At 50.5% G+C, this 18,879-nt stretch overlaps 1 protein-coding gene across 1 annotated transcript in view; it reads left to right on the forward strand.

Annotated features, from left to right (window-relative positions):
* LOC120874267 (teneurin-4) overlaps nucleotides 1-18,879 on the forward strand; it is a 327,401-nt gene that overhangs the window by 213,772 nt on the left and 94,750 nt on the right. Inside the window, exons 12-13 of the mRNA XM_040255609.1 lie at nucleotides 1,089-1,235; nucleotides 13,526-13,742. Coding sequence (XP_040111543.1) covers nucleotides 1,089-1,235; nucleotides 13,526-13,742 — 364 coding nt within the window. The remainder of the gene's footprint in view (nucleotides 1-1,088; nucleotides 1,236-13,525; nucleotides 13,743-18,879) is intronic.

The following is an 18,879-nucleotide window of genomic DNA, read 5'->3' on the forward strand; positions in this document are numbered from 1 at the left end:
AACAGATTCTTGAAAAGGTGGTAAGCAAAAACCTGCAAGCTTACTGGAATAATAACAACTCCCACCTTATGATCTAGTCAAAGCAGAACTCAGGCAGAGTCTAAATATTGCCTGACCCTCCCTGATTAAATCATCCCAGCCCTCCAGACAGATGGCCACTCCTGTGTTTGGTTCCCACCATATTTTATACATCTCCCTCAGGGCACTTAGCAGTGAAATATTTTGCTCATACAAATCTGTCTCCTTTGATAGGCTGCATGCTCCTCAAGAATAAGAACTAGGCCTTATTCATGTCTGTACCTCCAGTGCTAGCCCAGAGAAGGTGCCTAATAAATGACAGGCAGGCAGACAGATGTACAGATGAACACAATTAGGGGAGAGTGGCCTGCCCGAACCTGCACTGGCATTCCCAGACAGCCCTCGTTAGGCACTCTTGTGGCAGTCATCCAGGCTGCTCTGAGTGGCTGAGGATCAGATGGGAAGAAAAAGACCCCAGGACTCTTCCTCAAAGCAAAGACAATTGTTCAGGAGGAAATCGGACAAAACAAATGCAAAGCCTAAGGTCCCAAACGATGGACCTAGTCCCAAGGCCTGAGAAAAGTACAGCCCTTTAGAATGAGACGCAGGTGTGCTGAGGGGACAAGAGGAATAAACACAGAGGTGACCATTCCTTTGTTTTGAACAAAACAGAGGCAGGAACAACCGGCAAGAGTGAGCGAGGAATGAAGAATCAGCCCCAAAGCTCCACTGGCCAGATTTGGATAAGTCCACATACACTGACTCTGGCTCTAGAATCCTGATCACTTTGGAAAGAGAGGGTTTTGGGTACAGAAGGTGTGGGTTTCAGACCTAGCCCTGCCACCTCCTGAGGGTGCCACGTGGTAACTGTGTGGTCTGAGCCTCTGAGTCTCGGTAGCCTTAAATGTAAGGGGCAGTTCTAACGATAGGCACCCCCAGGTACCGAAGGCATCAGTGTGCTGATGAATGTGAAGGTCTTTTGTGAGCTGACAGGTCGAGTGTGAGTGTGTGTGAGCACAGTCTGTGCCCGTGGTTGATCAGACCCTGATTCTGGTTGCTTTGCCTTGCAGAGGGTTGCCCTGGCCTGTGCAATGGCAATGGCAGATGTACCTTGGACCTGAACGGGTGGCATTGCGTCTGCCAGCTGGGCTGGAGAGGAGCTGGCTGTGACACGTCCATGGAAACGGCCTGTGGCGACAGCAAAGACAATGATGGAGGTAGGGCTCTGGCACCCAAGGGCCCCGGGCGTCTCCAGGGCAGGGGGAGATGCAGAGTGGAGGGTGGGCATTACTGAGTGAGTAGGCCACCAACCCACCAGCTGTCCAGTCCAGGGGGCCCTCAGGGTAGTCATAAGACAGCACCTGTCATCTAAGGAATAAGCATGTATCCTTGTTGTTCCATTGGAATTAATTAAACTTAACTGATGCAAACAAAATCCGTTGCCATCTGACAGCAAGTGCAGAGGAGAAGGCGCATGAATGAAGGAATTTTCTCATAATGCATTAATGGAGTGAGTTGCCTAGCAAAGTTATGAGATTCCCGTGCTGGAAGTGGACAAGAAGAGGCTACCCCAATTCTGTAGCACAGAAAGTGCCAGAAAGGATGCTTCTCCAGGGGGAGGGTGGTTGAGTTACCTTTGGTCGAGGTCCCTTCACCTCTGGTTCTGGTGATAATGCTCACCAAGAGTCCTGGGGGCCACCTTTGCCCCCACACCTCTGTCCCTGTGGGTTTGTAGTAGAATTCATCTTTGCTGTTGGCTTTTGTTTTTTTCAAGTGCTGGGCAGTCAGAACCCTGAGGAAGAGAGGCCTACTCTTGTGGAACATGTATTTGCTGAGAATGAGTAGGCCAAGGTTCTAATCCCAATTCTGTCTTTGGCCCTCTGTGTGTCACTAAGCAAGCTACTCGAGTCAGTGGGCCTCACACTCCCTACTTATAAAATGAGGCCCTCGGATCATAAGAGCCCTTCCAGTCTTTATCTTAGTCCTAGGATTACCTTTGTCTATCTGTTGTGTGAAACTTGGATAAATACAACCACAATGTGTTTTAGTTTCCTACTTGGAAAATGGGATGATTCTTTGTGCCTCTACCAATCTCAGGGGATTAATAGAATAAAAAGATATTCAAAAAAAAAAAAAGATCGGAACATTTGGCCCTTCTTTTCGAATGATGGCCTAACAGTTGACCTCGTCAAAAAGATGTGTTTATGCAGCTTCTGTGTTTATGCCAAGGGACTTTCTGGTCTAAAACTGAAAATCCAAGGCCAGAAACTCAGCATCCCAACCTTTGGGAAGCTTCTACTTAGTGCAGTTCAACAATCTCAGAGCAGCATGAGGACTGAAAGGCCAGTGTGTGCTGTCGTGATTATTCTGGTTCGTTTGCCTTAAGTTGGCTCCAGCAGCTCTGGGCTGTTTCAGACCACTGGTCTTTGTCCGAGCCCCCAGCTTTCAGACCTTATATCTGCTGCCTGAATCCAGGAGGAGGCCAAGCCCGATGCACCCAGTCCTTGGCCCCGTGGCATAATTTTCCACAAGGAGCCCGTGGGGTTGGGCCACAGTAGGCAGGCAGAGACAGCAGGTCCATGCTCTCCTCCTGAGACCTCACAGAACTGAAATGTCCCTTAACCTGAAACGTGCAAAGCTCATTAATTCTTCTGCTGCATAAATATCCAGAGTTCCCGGTTAGGGGGCCAGGCAAAGGGATGAATAAGTCCTGTCCCCACACTCCAGGAACTCAAATGAGGGAGAGAGACCAAAGTGAAGTGCTAATGGACAGTGAGACAGGCTGGTGCAGAGTTCCATATTGACTGTCATGGGGGTAGGAAAACGTTCATCAAGAAGGCCATGCTTGAGTAGGCAGGCTTTATTGGAAAGGAGAGAGCTTTCCATTTGGAGAAAACATCACAGGCAGAGCAAGGGCACCTTGTAGCCCTGCCGTCCAGGAAGATAAAGGACAATCATGTTTGATTTTCATAAGAAGGATATGTCAACCTGATTATCTCCCTAACTGCCCCCTTCACTTTGCCTGTGTAACCACAATTCCATGACCAGCAATGACATTCACGTAGTTAGGAAAGAAAGGGAGAGGAGCCATACCATGAAGTCATTCCCTTTTCAGGAATCCAGGGTGTTGGCCAAAGCCTTCAGAGGGCTGTTGAATATCCACAGCAAAAGAACTGGGTGTCCTTGAGAAATGCCAGGAGAAGGTATACCTCCCCAAAATGCACATCCCAGAATAAGTCATAAAACAAGGTCCGTTTACTCCATCACATGAAGCACAGTGCCCACGTACCCTCTGTTCACTGTCCTGCAGAGCTACCCTCCCAGGGCCCAGACTCCCCAGGGCTGACAGGGCAGGTGGGTACACAGGAGCCCAGAGCCCCACAGCCCTGGAAGGGCTTCTCATCATTGGAAATGGGGCTGAGCCAGACCCCAGGGGAACAGAGCCTTCTCCAGCTGTCATGGAGGCGAACCAGCAGGAAGTGGAAAAGAACAGTCAGCAAATCGCCAAGTGCAGGAGAATATACCTCTTCCATCTGCGGAGCATGTTTGGACTGGAGTGAGCTTTTGTATACTTTCTAGCAAAGCCACACACAAGTACTGTAACCTGAGGTCACTCACTCAGCAAACATTAACTGAACGTCTCCTCTGTATCGGGCCCTCTCCTGGGTTCTGAGACTTCAGAGACAAGTAAGACACAGTCCCTACCCTTGTGACGTTCACAGTCTGGAGAGAGAGAGAGAGAGAAACAGCACCTGTCGCAGATACAGTAGAATCATGGCAGTGATAAAGGAGCATCCCTCCTGCAGCTGCTGTTATCAAATGTCTGGTACCCTCCTGGGAACTGTGATGTCCCATGGGGCTTCCAGTCTAGCCAGGAAGACATCCATGGATCATCCTAGTTGGGAAGACAACTGGCTGGGGGGACCACATTGTTGAGGGAGCTTGACCTTGGGTTCTGAACTGCGAAGTGAGGCGGCAGCCCACCTCAGGACCCTCTCAGTTTGGTGGGCTCTACCCATTGGAGGAGCCAAGCAGAAGGGGAAGGGGTCCCCCCCACTGCTTTGAAGGATGGCACAGATGAAGCAACTGCAGGAGTTAGGCTGTCCCCAAGTGCTGTAGGGGGCAAGACTGTCCTCACTGGCCCCTCTGGGTCTTGGCCAAACAGGGGCAGTTTTAGTGGAGGGAGAAACAGGGCAGGCTTTACCCAGCAACATGGGGTGAGCCAGAGTAAGCACTTGGCTGTCTGAGGTTTGGTCAGGCACACATTCGTTGGGCTCCTGCTCTCTCCCAGGTCGCACGCTCCTTTCTCAGAGGATATCAAGACCAGCGAACATGGCCCAGCCTCTTCTCCCTCAGGAAGCTCACAGTTATTTGTAAGAAATCGTTATTCACAGAAAACAAATCTGATGGAGGCAGAATGAAATGAGCACCTTTATTTCAGTCATGAGGTGGGACACAGCAGGATCCCAGATAAATAAGCCAGAAAGTGAAAATGATGTCACTCAGTCATGTCTGACTATGCAACCCCATGGACTGTAGCCCGCCAGGCTCCTCCGTCATGGGATTTTCCAAGCAAGAATACTGGAGTGGGCTGCCATTTCTTTCTCCAGGGGATCTTCCCAAACCAGGGCTCGAACTCAGGTCTCCCACATAGCGGGCAGACTCTTTACCATCTGAGCCATCAGGAATCCCTAAATAAGCCACGGTGGAGGGAAAAAAATGTTAGAGTCTCGCTGAGTGATTGCTTTTGGCTGATGTGACTCGGGGGCTTGGAGAAGGAATTTGCCGCAGTTAACGGGAGTAACAGGGCTAGAGGAGGCAGAGAACACAGGCTTGAGCTCCCTCCTCCTGCCCTGCCCGTTACAGACAGGAAAGCTGGGGCCCGGAGCGGGGAGGTGATGTCACACACGTCAGAGTCGCACAGAAAGTCAGTAACACGGCTGGACTCGGACCCGAGACCCTTGAGCCATTCCGTGTGGTCTCGTGGACTGCCGCCCCATGGTGTTTCATCTTCCTCCCAGACGTGTAGTGTGAGACTTAGTCCAATCTAAGTAGGCCACAGCAGTGCCACAGAGAGCATCAGAGGATGACAGTGATAGCTCATATAAGCAATTGGGCACCCACCCAACAACACTGGGGGGCGTCTGGTATTCTGATACCCTCACTATGTCCTTATGATGAGGAAGCTAGGGCTTAGCAAAGGGAAGCATTTGGCTCAGGTCACACAGCTGGCAGGTGGCAGAAACTGTATAGTCCCTGGGGGCTGGCCACACAAGAGCTTTCCAGCATGCCTGGACCTCAGACTCACGATTCCATCACAAACCTAACCATGGCCCTGCAAGTTATCTGAAAACTCCCGGCTTCTCTTCTTTCCCAATTTGCTAGGCTTAACGCAATTCTTTACAAATGAAACTTGAACTTCAAGCTTCATGAAGAAAGCTGTTGCAGTGTTTTTTAACTGAGACCCCCGAAAACGTGTTTCCCTGTATGGCGGAGTCGGGTTTCGCTTTATTGGTTTGTTTCTGGTTTCGCTTATGGTTGTTGTCTAGATTTTAAAGCAGAGGACAGATCCTGAATGTGAGTTAGTGACTCCCAATCTCTTAATCCGCTGTCAGGGCTGCCCAGTCAGTCTAACCTGCCTCCAGATTTCACTCCAAGCCCTGGTTGGTGAGGGGCAGCAGCAGGGCAGGCTGGCAAGCAGAGACCCTGACTCACCATGTGGTACGTTTGACAAAGAAGATGTGCCCTATGCTTACGTGCCCTTCAGAAAGGCCCCTGTGATGCGCTGTCCCATGCACTTTCTCACATGTTCTCACTGACCATCCAAGGGGGCACTTGTGGCCATTTCAGAGATGGAAAAACTGTGGCCCAAAGATGCTTGTGGTTCAGTCACTAAGTTGTGTCTGACTCTTTTCAACTCCATGGACTGTAGCAGGCCAGGCTCCTCTGTCCCCCACTACCTTCTGGAGTTTACCAAAGATGCTATGTGACTATAAAATAAGAATAACAAGGCCTACCTTGCAGGGTTACTGTGAGGATCACAGAGGGTGTATTTAAAGTGCCTAAGAAGCAACATACCACAGTGATTAGAAGCAGAAATCTATACCCAGACGGTCTAGATTCAAATCCTGGCTCCCCCATTTGCTGGCTGTATGACCTTGAGTGAGTTATTCAACTTCTCTGAGCCTCAGTTCGTCACCTGCAAATGTCATCTCTCTTTGTCTTGCTCCTTTCCACCTGTAATCACAGAAGTGTGATGTTTATTATAAAATAAATACATATTCATATATAAATCACTTTTAAAAATTAGAATTATATTCTCTATAAAATTTTACAGTCTACTGTTTAGATTAGACTGTATTTTTCCATATCGTAATATATCTTGACCATATTCATCTTTTAGTTAAAATTTGTATTCCAAACTGCTACATGCTTACTGCTAGAAGGAAAAAAAAAATTCAAATATACATAAATAAAAACAGTAGCCATCATTTAGAGAGCATCTCTAAGGGCCAGGGGCTGGGCTGGACACTCTGTGTCCATAAACTCCAGCCCCTCGCGATGCACTTGAAAGGCAGACGCTTAGAGGCTGGGAAGCTGAGGCTCACGGAGCTGATGAGGCTTTCCCAAAGTGACACCATGAATCAGTGGGAAAGCTAGGATGCAAATGGAAGCCATGCTTAAAAAGAAAGGAAACATCCACTGGAATTTAAGCACCCGTACCCCTTGTGATAAAGGATCTTTAAGCAGCTTCAAAGTGTGTTCATCTCCTTAGACTCTGTTGGCCCCATAAAACAATCATGGATTGCAATTCAGATCATTGATAGATGCAACCTGGAGGGAGAAATTTCAGGAAAACTGAGAACAAAGCTCTCTGTCCTCCCTTCTCCTCCTCATCTCCCATCGTTGGCACATAAAGCCATTGAGTTTGGCCACACTTCAGACTATCTCTAAACCACGTTTCTTGTGATAAGAGACAAGAGAGAAATTGACCTTTAAAAATCCTGCGTTCTGAGGAGCAGATAAAGATTTTGCAAGCCTTTTCACCGAAGGCACAGAATTTATTACAGCAGATGACAAAAACTTCTCCCAGATGTGTACAGACAGGGAGGCACATTCCACCCTCCACCCCCCGGGGCCTCCCCAGATGCTGCTCACAGCCTGCCATAAAACACATCTGGGGCCAGACTGCAGGCAGCCGCGAGATGAGGTTGGCGGGTGGGCTGCCGAGCCCGGGGAGGAGTGAAGCCTGCACAGAGAGCTGGCTGGACTGGTTAGACGCTGTCCACAGGCCCATCAGGCTAAGGGACCATGCAGCCAACTCTGACGAAAAGAGTTTGCTAGGCCATGAATTGCCCACACCCGCCCCTAGCTCTGCTCTCCTTTCGACTTCTTCTTGCCCATCCTTCTAGCCTCAGTGTAAGCAATCCGTCTTGCAGGAAATATCCCAGCCCTCAGCCCATCTTGGGGTCCCCCTTTTGGGCTTCCACAGCCCCCTCGCCACTTCCTTCTTCCCCTGCACATGGTTATCTCGCTCTGACTTGCCACACTTGGGAGTCCTTTCGAGGCGTGACGGTTTTCTTCCTGTCTGTCCAGTGCCTAGGGCAGGGCCTGCCAGCCATGTGACAGACGCTGAAGGATCAGAGCAGACCTGTCCTGTGTGCCTGCTTTCTAAGGAGAGGAACAAGCTCTTCCTAGGGTAGAGGGGGTGCGGGGGGAGGGATGACTTCCATCACACCCTGGAGCCCTCGATGGGCCCAGTCGAACTGATGGAGCTGTTTGACTTGGGCTCCTCACTCATTCATTCTTCATTTTTTCATTCATTCAACAAACATGCTCACGGTGCATAGGGCAGTGTGCTATATGCATATAGGATAAGAAGCAAGTCACGTCTGCCCTCTGTGGACGGGGGAGCCAGGATGTCCAAGAAACGATGGAGAAAGAGATGCAGGCCGTGGAGCAGGGCCTGAGTTTGGAGACAGAGAAGAGACCAGGGCCCCAGCTGCCACTGCGCTAGCGGCATGATTTTGGGGGTAAATCAACTAACCGGACCCCAGTGTCCTCTTTGTAAAGATGAGAAGGCCAGCTCCATCACCACATTCTACAGAAGCCTCAGCGCCTGTCGCTTTCAGTGAACGTTCCAGCAGGCGGCCACCAGGGTAGATGGGCCTGTGGCATAGAAAGCCCACGAAGTGACTGTTAGGCGGGTTAACCCCAGGGGCTGCCCTCCGCTCCCCCCAACAACTGATGGGGACACTGACAGTGGGGAGGGACTTGGTCGCCTGAGGTCGCAGCATGCCCTGGCAGCTGTGAAGATCACAACACAAACGGGGAGCCGTTGTGGTCAGGACTCCGACTGATGGCCCAACTCTTCACCCGATCCTTTGGCAGCACCCCTCTCTGCAGAGGGTGATGGACACCAAGGCTTTTTTCATTGAAGTTCTCATGGCTGGAGAGTGACAGGCTCAGGGAAGGAACCCTGTCTTCAGGCTTCTTAGCCTGGATTCTTCCTCTTCACTTGCCCCTCTCAAGGTCAGGGACACCCATGGGCAGGCTGGGCACTGAAGAGGAATGCAAGAGGAGATGGCACAGCCCTCATCCTCCAGAGGGTAGCACAGGACCTACACGGAAGTGTTAGCAGAGCCTCGCTGCACACATCATGTGGCGTCTCGTCCCCACGTGGCATCTCTTCCCCACGTGGCATCTCGTCACCATGTGGCGTCTCATCACCATGGGACTTCATGTTCAAGGGTCAGGAGAACAAGAAGTACTCTGGAATGCGCATTTAGTGCCCCGGAGATGTGGCCACCTTTTTCTTTTTTTCCCAACCTACCCTTCCTTTCTTTTTTTTCTTGCCTGTCTTTTTAATCTCTATTTTGCTTTTTTTCTAGCTGTTTCCTTCTCCCTTCCCTGCACCCCTTTCTCCCACCGGGGCCACAGCTGGGTGCAGCGTTGCTGAATGGCTGGAGCATGAATGGCCTCTGACCCTTCAACTGCCCTTCTTCACTTCCACCATATGAGGAGAGAGAGGAGGCCTTAGAACTGTATGGGTAAAGGGAATTTCTGGAGGAAACGTGTAATTTCCCCCAAGTTGGAGTTTTAGGGTTTAGGAGGGCTTTATTGAAAATTTGAAAGAAGTAGAGGAAAATATTCTCTATTTTCCTGATGGGTTTGGGAGTTTTGCTTTTGCTGCTGTGATCACAAGGGTCTCTGAAGGAGAATAGGCAATGCAGCGAACATGGACAGAAGTCAACCAGTGTGTGTATAACATACAATTAAGTGAGATAAGTGCATGGAAAATCTAAATGTCTTTAGCCAAAACCTGAGAATCTTGAAAACCATATATTGCTGTGTTTCTAACCTACTCCCAAATTTACTTTTCTGTCCCCACAATATGCTTTTTCCTCTTACTCTGACTTTTCTAAAATTTGTCATCCATGCCGAATAAGCTGAAACCGTGCAAGAGTCTCGGTTACTGTGAGCAGCTATACACCCTGCTGCAGGCTGCCATATGCTGCATTTGAAAATACAGAGAAGGGTTTACTTGGAAGCCGGTCTCAAAAACTGTGGCTCTGATGAGAATCTCATGGGCCCTACTCATTTTAAAACTATTGTTATGTGTCTCATTTAACTGTGATAGTCTCTATTAATGGGGTTTAGCCCACATTTACAACTCAGCAAATATTTGCCGATTGAATGATGAGGGAGCTTCCACATAGGGAGCTGTAGGCGGGCAGCATTCCTGGCCGGACATTAATCACTCTGTGCTGTGAGGCCTACAATAAACAGCTCCACAGTCCCAGAGTCTCTCCTAAGAGCAGGGTGTGTGATATGTCCCCATTCAGAGAACCCCAATCTTCAAGTCCCCTGGGGTCTCTGCTTCCCTAACTCGTAAGCGTGTTGCTGTGGCTGTGTTTCTCTGATTCAGTTCTCCAAGGCCAGACAGACCATCTGCAGAAAGAGCTGCCCTGAAACATGGGTATAGGGAGGGCAGCTCTGTTACTGGGATCCCTGTTCAAGGGAAGTACCCAGCCAGGGGCGAGTAGTAGCTCATGTCTGTCAAGCCCTTACTCAGGTGCTGGTCTTCATGCTAAGGGTGCTACGCCCGTGATCTCACCTAACCCTCCCAGTGTCTCTCTGAGCAAGGTCTGACTGTTCATGTTACAGACAGGTGAACTAAAGCTCAGAGCCCTCACAGAAACTTTAAAATTTCTACCCGAATAGTCAACTAGATCATTACCAGGGCCCTCTCACCACAAGGAGCAGCAATTTCATTTAAGATGGCATTTTTTAAAGGAAAGAAGTAAGGGGTATGGAAAACCCCAGATTCCAGAGGCTTGGATGAAGCTGGAAGCTAAGGCAGTGGGTGGGGACCCTGAAATGAGTCAGCCCTGGTCTCTAAGAGCTTGCTGTGTGGGGAGGGAGACAGAGAACACGAGAATTATAATATAGTGAGGTGAGTGCAGTGGTAGAGGTCACCAGGGCACTGGAAGAGCACAGCAAGACTCATAAAGTCGGGTTTTCCACTTAAATTGTTCCTACATCCCTTCAGGGATCGAGAACCTTTTCTATTTCGCAAAGAACTGAGTTCAGATTCCGGGTCAGCTTCTTTACTGACCAACTGTGTGATCTTGACCAAGTCACCTTACCTCTTGGAACCTCTGGTTCCTTCCCGTCAAAAATGAGGGCTATGGTGGTGACAGTGGCTACTTCACAGAACTGGGAAGATTCACGGACATTTTTCTTGCAAACATTCCTTGGAAAGCATTTAGCACAGTGCCTGGCCCTCAGTAGGGCGCAGCTGTGATCATCATCATCGTCATTTAATACAAAAACTAATAGTAGTCATTCCTGGCTAACCTTCCAGCCAGGACCAGAGAATAGGAAACCGCTCTTCCAAGGTGCCACGAAGCAGGGTGTTTATAAAGAGGTGAAAGACTGGTTTCCAGGGACTGCTCCGGTGGTAAACAAGAGCAGGCAGGAGCTAATAAAATTTCAAATTAGCCATGACTTTTCACGGCCCTTCAATTGTGCCGGCTGATTTAATGGTCAGCGTCCCTGCTCGCTGGGATTGAATAATGGAGCATTTCTGCAGAGTTATGGATGCGGCAGCTGAATCTGTCATGCGAACATCAATAGCAGAATGCAAATAACCCTCAGCTCGGGCTGTAATTATGTGTTTAAGCAATGTCTGACAGGGGCAGCCCGAGAATGTGTGATGGGGCCAGCCAACTGCAGGAGAAGACAGGTGCTTGGCTCGGCAGTTAGCTGCTGGACCTGGGAGCTGGGCCAGGAGGCACGAGGCAGGACCCAGACCCAGCCCGAGTGAGGGGAGGCCTTTCTGCCACATCTCTGGTGAGCACATGCAGGACAGTTGGGGAGCCATGTTCCAGGGTCAGGAAGAGAAACTACCTCTTGTGCTGGGCTTAGTTGCTCAGTCGAGTCTGACTCTTTGCGACCCCGTGGACTGTAGTTCACCAGGCTCCTCTGTCCATGGGACTCTCCAGGCAAGAATACTGGAGTGGGCCGTTCCCTCCTCCAAGGGATCTTCCCAAGCCAGGGATTGAACCCAGGTCTCCCGCATGGCAGGCGGATTCTTTACCATCTGAGCCACCAGGGAAGCCCGCCTCTTATTAAGCACTTATGATGTATCAGGTACTCTGCCAGATTTGAGGACATACACTGTGTTTTTCATGTAAATAAGAATTATGTAAGTAACACTCTTATAAGTCACAGTAAGAGATGTGAGAAACTGAGGCCAGGGAGTTTAAGTAACCTGACCAAGGTCACACAGTAGTAAGTCTCAGAGCCAGGATTTGACCTCTGGAGCCCATTCTCTGTACCACTGTGCTGCCCTCAAGGAGGGCAGAGCAGACGGGCCTTAGACACCAAGCAGAAGTTGGGAGAGAAGGACAAGGGATTTTTTTGTCCCAACTTATTAAGGAAAAAAACTGGGTTTCAGGGAGGTCATGGAGCTTTCCTGAGGCCACAACACCCCGAGACTAGTAAAGAGGCTTAAGGGTGCGTGTTGTATGTGCAATAACCCTATGGCCAGCCTCTATATTGTAGACCCATGGAGACAAGAGAAGGAGTATATCAGAGTTGAAGAGATGGAAGCTCAGAGAGGTTAAGTAAGGGGACTCATTCAAAGCCATTCTTCCAGGCAGTTCTGGGGCTTGCACTTCAGTGTCTGAGCCTCGGGATCCTCCCACCACGCCACACTGTTTAACCGAATTGAATGAAGATACTGCTTTTCTGCCTTTTATGGACTTGATTCATGTCATTTAGCTCACTCCATTGTCACTCGTTTATTTACCAGTCAGGTCTCAAACACCACTGCTAAGTGCCGGGGCTACATCAGAGACAACCAGAGCAGGACCCGTGCCCCCAAGGTGGTGGGGCAGTTTGCCCAGAATCGCTGGAAGCAGGAGACACGGAATCCCAGCCTACAGAAGGACACACGTGCTCAGGCTGTTCTCTGCCTACAGAGCTCACAGGCTGCCTACAGTACTGCTCTGGGCAGCATTGGCGTCTCGTCTGTTTTAAGCTGTTCTATTGGGTGCCCGTAAAAGCACTTTGGGATAATGAGACCAAAAATCTGTGGTCTGGTGGAATTTCTTTCTTTGCACTTCAAGAAGCTGCAAGCTGCAACATAATTTTCCCTCCTAAAGAAATCCACCCATGTGGTAAAGAGAATTCTCTGCTAATGACAACTTGGTCAGTGACCTGAAACCATCCAGCAAACTCACAAAGCCCCTCTCACAGAAGGCAGAGGCGGCTCCCCACACATTTGCCTCGCAGCTGGGGGAGAGGCTGGAACTCGGCCGCCTCTTCCTCACCCCCAAATCCCATCAGTCTACCGTTTTTACCTCTCTGCTGTCTCTCCAAACCACTGTCTTCCCTCATCCCCACTGTTCCTCCTCTAGTCTCAGGAACCGTTACCCCTCTTGCCGCGTGGAGGCCCCAGCTCCCACAGCTCCTTTGTCCTTGATACAGGAGGTGTGCTTTCAGCAATACAGTGACTTTCAAGTGAAGTCATCCCCTGCTTAACACCTTTCAGTAACGCCTGTTGTCCAGAGGGTGAAATACAGACTCCCTAACGTGGCCCGGGAGGCCCAGCTGTCTGCTCCTGCAAAACTCACAGCCCAATCTTGTGCTATTCTCCTCACTTTCTGAGCCCAGCGTTTGAAATTAGCGATCCAAATTGTCCAGTGTGTTCTCTCACCTCAGGGCCCCCATACATAGAATTCCTTCTATCTCTCTGAAAAGAAAATAAATAACACACGTCACACTGCACACTGGCTTGTCCATCTCTCCTACTAGGCTAGTGAGGTGGGACCTGGAGCCCCTGAATCTCCTTGGTGCCCAGCAGAGGCCTCAGCTTGTATCAGGCACGTTTATACCGTGATTCAGTGAGTGGAAAGTAGAGAAGTGAATGAAAGCAGTGTGGACAAACGATGCGGATTGCACATAGCAATACAAACGCCCTGCTCTGTCACCCCTGCAGACGGCTTGGTGGACTGCATGGACCCCGACTGCTGCCTCCAGCCCCTCTGTCACGTCAACCCGCTGTGCCTGGGCTCCCCCGACCCTCTGGACATCATCCAGGAGACACAGGCCCCCGTGTCCCAGCAGAACTTGCATTCCTTCTACGACCGAATCAAGTTCCTCGTGGGCAGGGACAGCACGCACGTCATCCCGGGGGAGAACCCCTTTGACGGAGGGTGAGTCCAGCTCTGGCCATGGCTCTCAGAAGGGGGAATGAGCCGCCTCCAGGGCTCCATCTGTGTGGCTGGGAGTGGGAGGAGGCTGGGAAGGGGTACACAGCACTGAAGGCTCTGGGTGGACCATCAGGGGGGCAGGGAAGTGGCCTCAGGTATCCACGTTTAGAAAACTGCTCTCCAAGGCATCTGGAATTTTTACGAGCAGAGTTGTGTTGTCCTCGCTGGGTGATGGATGGAGAGAGTAAGAAATCAAAGGTCCAAGGGGAATCTTGGATCAATACCCACTTTGCAGTCCGATCTTACTGATGCCCCGGTCTCCAGATGAGCTGAAGGCTCTGACAGTCTTCTCCCTCAGAGCTGATACCGGGAGACTAGTAGGCTGGGGGGTGGGGCTGCCCCTGCTGGCACCCAGGCATTCTTTCACCAGTGTTCAGCGGTGTCTCCTCTACTGGACAGTTTGGTACCAAGGTCTGCACTGTGCCAAAATTGCAGACTTGAGTGGAGCACAGTCCCTGCCCACTGGTCACTCACAGTCCACTAGGGAGACAAAAAGTCATTCCAGCGTGATAGGCCAGATATGTGCCCACAGGATACCCTGGAAGCATAGAGAAGGCGCTTCTGGGCGGGAAAAGGCTAAGACTTAAGAACTGAGTCTTAAAGATGACAAGTAGCTCAGCCAGGGAGAGTTTTTCAGGGAAAGAGAACAGCTTCTGCAAAGACCCAGGGGCAGGAAAGAGTACATGCATGCATGCTCGGTCGTGTCCAGCTCTTTGTGACCCCATGGACTATAGCCTGCCAGGCTCCTCTGTCCATGGGATTCTCCAGGCGAGAATACTGGAGTGGGTTGCCATGCCCTCCTCCAGGGGATCTTCCCAGCCCAGGAATCAAACCTGGGTCTCCTGCATTAGCAGGCAGATTCTTTACTGCTGACCCACCAGGGAAGCCCAGGAAAGGATACAGGAGCCAGCAAAAGGCAGTGGTCTTTGCTCTGCTCCCCAGATCAGGGTCTCTGACCTCGGGAAAGATATCTAAACAGGAGGGAATTGTGATCATTTCTTTTGAATGTCTTCCAAGGTAGTGATGCCAGATACACACAGAGCTTTCTCAAAACGTCAGCCCAGTTCAGCTCAGCAGTCACATACTATGCCTTCTGTGTTCATGCCTTCTGTGCCAGAGAGTTCTTGCCCTAAGGGAACAGGGTAGGAGTAGGGAGGAGGGACAGGAAGAATGAATGACATTCCCCCAGTTCTATTTAAAGAGGGAAATCAGCACAGCCAGTCATCAGCTTCATCGTCAGCTGGGTCTGAGGAATGCTGGAGAGAGGACTCTGTTACTGAGATGGCTGGCAGGGGCAAGGAGAAGTCTCACCTCAATAGATCACCCAGAACATCTGTTTGTAGCTCAGAAGCAAACCTGAAACTCACACAGAAGTTAGGGCTGAGGATCTTGATTCAGGCGCCATCAACAAGCAAGTGGTAGATGAAACTGTGAACACACAGGTGTGTGATCCAGGAACGTGTGGAAGGAGGGAGGGGCAGGAACCTAAGAAGGACTCCTGGGGAGTCACCTTGGGAAGTGGTATTACCATCCTCAGAGAGGAGTTGGGAATCCATGGAGGAGGCCCTCTCCTGGGACGTGATGGACCTGGGACTCCAAGGCCTAGACTGCTCCAGCCCTTCCACACAGGGAGCAATGACAAGATGGGAAGAGAGAAGTCAGGGGAGTGCCCTGAGGCCAGTAATGGCGGCATCCTACAAGTGTGTCAGAGCATTTGAACTTTACCTTTCTTAGAGGTGAGGGTACGAGAGAGTCCCCTTCAGCTCACCCTGAGAATACTGAGAGCCTCGGAGGTTAAGTGGTCTTCCCCAGTGCATAGGCCAGTGAAGTGGCAGAGCCAGGAGCAGACGCAGAGTGAGGCGAAAGCTATTCATTTATCTTGGCCAGAAATTCTGCTTTTGTCTCCAGGTATAAAGCTTTCTGCTCTTTTTATTCAGTTGTGTGATTTTGTATGTATGCTTGTGGGCCTTCCCGTGGCATGAGTTCTTTTAATCAACTGGATGTAGGAATATTACTCCTACCAAGGGAGATATTATTTAATACTTGCTTAACCCTTCTTTACTGGACCGTCATGGGATCTGATTAGGGCTCTGACTGGTTGGCTGCGGATGGCTCTTCTGATTAAGGGGTGTCCTCACCATGCCATCCTGATCAGTGCCAGTGGGGACCATGTGCTCTGATGCTTCACCAAGCCTGATGCTTACATTGTCACAGATCACGTGGCACCTACCCAGGAATTTAGGTATCATTTCTAACAGTCTGACATGCCCTTAAGGAGCCTGTCTGGTGGGGAACTTGAGAAACCTCTACTGGAAGAAATGGGCTGCTCAGCAGAGAGAAGAGAGCATGGGCTTTGGAGCAAGGCCAGCTTGTGTCTCACATCTGGGCTCTGCCACTGCTGAATGCACGTAGCTTTGTGCAAGGGCTTAATATAGTGAATATGTAAATATCTGCCAACCCTCTAAACTGAGTCTGCCACGGCAGGACCACATCTTACTCACTTTCACATTTAGTAGTTGCTCAAGATAAATATGCATATATGTTACCTTGAACAAGAAAAAGATGGAAGGAAACAAGGAGAAAAGGAGGAGTGGGGAGGGATAGTGGGACGGAGAATAGTTGGATGTATTGTCTGTTTTATTTAATTTTCTGCTGAGGATTCAAGAGTCCAGAGAGGTTCAATTATCTGCTGAAATCACATTACCAATTAGTAGCAGAAGCAGGAGTAGAAGTCAGCTCCCAGATCATTGTTTATGTATCTGTCACCTTCAGTTAAATAGCAGAGGCTTTGAAAGCAGAGACCATTCATCTCTCCAAACCTGTATGACTTAGGGCAGAGCCTGGAATAGAGTATTTGCTCTAAAATGAATGGATCATGGAAGCTTCAAATGTTACTGCAAACATTCCTTTTACCTAATGTTTGCCTAAATCATCATGCCCAGCTCCTCACTTGTCTAGATTCATAGGAAACAGCTCCTGTGTTTCACTACTTTCACTACTAAGTATCCCCAGATTCTTATGTAAAACAAATCTAAGTGACTAGAAACCTACAAACAAGGCACACGTGTGTGCCAAGTCACTTCAGTCATGCCCAATGCTTTGCGACCCCCTGGACTGTAGCCCACCAGGCTCCTCTGTCCATGGGATTCTCCAGGCAAGAATACTGGAGTGGGCTACCATGCCCTCCTCCAAGGGATCTTCCCAACCCAGGGATCAAACCCAGGTCTCCTGCATTGCAGATTCTTTACCAGCTGAGCTACCAGGGAAGCCGTATGCTACACTGCAATTTGTACAGTCTGAACGGGAGCCCATTTAACAGGTTCCAAGAAGCAGGCTGTCACCCAGTGACCTAACGGCATTTCTGAGCCTGGCAAGGAGCCCCAGCTGTTTCCTGTGAGGTACAGGAGCTTCACTCTGCAGACTCACTGCTGTGTGACTGATTCTGGGAGATCCAAGTGTGAGGCCTGCTGGGACTATGGGATGGAGAGGGATTCAAGGCCAGGTCGGAACTGACAGGAACACCGTCCTGTGGGAGAAGCCAGCCAGCCAGTCCTCAGTACTCGGGCTCTCCCCTGAACGCCTTTCCTCAAGGCCTGCCCGTGGCCTTGGGATAAGGAACCAGAGGGGCTGCAGTGCACAGATGGCACCAGCAGTTCCTGGGGGCTTCCCGTGCCTCTGTGCAGTGCCCCAGCCAGTCCATAGGAGCAGGGGTGGCCCCCGGGGACTGACGGGAGGGCCCGGCCAAGCAGAGTAGTTGCTGAGCTGGGCCGGGCCGGTCTCCTTGGAGGGAAGCGCAGAGCCCAACTCAGAACTGAAGCGGAAGTGCTGCCAGATGGACTGGCAGTGAGGAAGGCCTCCCCCAGGGGCCCAGTCTTGCTCATCTGTATCCCCAGAGCCCAGCACAATGCCAGGCCCAGAGCAGGTGTTTCTTACAGGGTTTATGAGTACAGTAGCTCAGACTGACACTCTGCCTCCGCTGTGCTCAGCTCCACATTAAGTGAAAGAGGTATCAATGACTTCAGCTGACCTCAAGTAGGTCTACAGTAGGAGGGCCCAGATCAGGCTGGGGAACCCCCTTCAGCAGATTAGGTGGCTTGAATACCATCTTTCCATCCGGGCCTGGATGCCTGGGGCCCTTCAGCCTAGTGGATCACTTGTCCCTCCCCTGGACTCATGGGGAGAATAAAGTGCAGGGCACCCTCTATGGAGACTTGAGTGGGAAGGAAGGAGCCACTCAGGTCTGCAAGCAGAAGAAGGATCCCTAGCTGGATCGTCAATACAAGGAGGGCGGATAATAGTACCTGGGGATCAGACAGCTGGGAACGGGAGGACAGCATGAGATAATTCCTCCTCTAAGAGCACTCAAAAATCCCAGGGACGGGGGAGTCTGGTGGGCTGCTGTCTATGGGGTCGCACAGAGTCGGATATGACTGAAGCGACTTAGCAGCAGCAGCAGCAAGGGCACTTGAGGCAGCTATTTCCCTGCAACATAACTTTGATTGTATCCCTTAGCTTGCGAAAGACTGGCTGGATCAAAAGGGCTGGACACAGGGCAGACAGTGCAATTCTGTAAATACTTGTGGATTGCCACTGCTGGACAGGTTAGCGGATTATGGGACGAGGAAGAGCCACCGGCAAGTTACTTGACTAGCAGTTTAGAATATGTTCGAGGACCCTGGGTTGGTGAGAGGAAGAATGTGATGCTGTTAAGTCTTCTTGGGCTCCTCAAAACCTGAGAGGTTATCAGCTCACTCAGGCAAGCGGTTGGGTAAAGACAGGTTCTGTGAAAGTCAGCCGACGGAACACACTGAACCCAAAGAGAAAAGGCTTCAGGAGTCACGGGAGCTTTAAGAAAGTAGGGGTGGGTGAGAGCATTCATCCCAAAGGAGACAGAGGATCATATTGTCTAGAGAGGGTCAGATCCCATGGAGAGGAGAGAATGGGTGGGCACAGAGAGGGACAGAACCGCCAAGCTCTGTTTGCTGACTATTAATCAACAGCTGTTCTGCACTAGGCCTGGGAGAAGCTATGCATCTGACCCCATCCCACTGGGACTTCCAGTGTGTCCCATGCCCCATTG

Source organism: Oryx dammah, unplaced genomic scaffold (genome assembly GCF_014754425.2).
Source record: "Oryx dammah isolate SB20612 unplaced genomic scaffold, SCBI_Odam_1.1 HiC_scaffold_15, whole genome shotgun sequence".
NCBI classification, from domain to species: Eukaryota; Metazoa; Chordata; class Mammalia; order Artiodactyla; family Bovidae; genus Oryx; species Oryx dammah.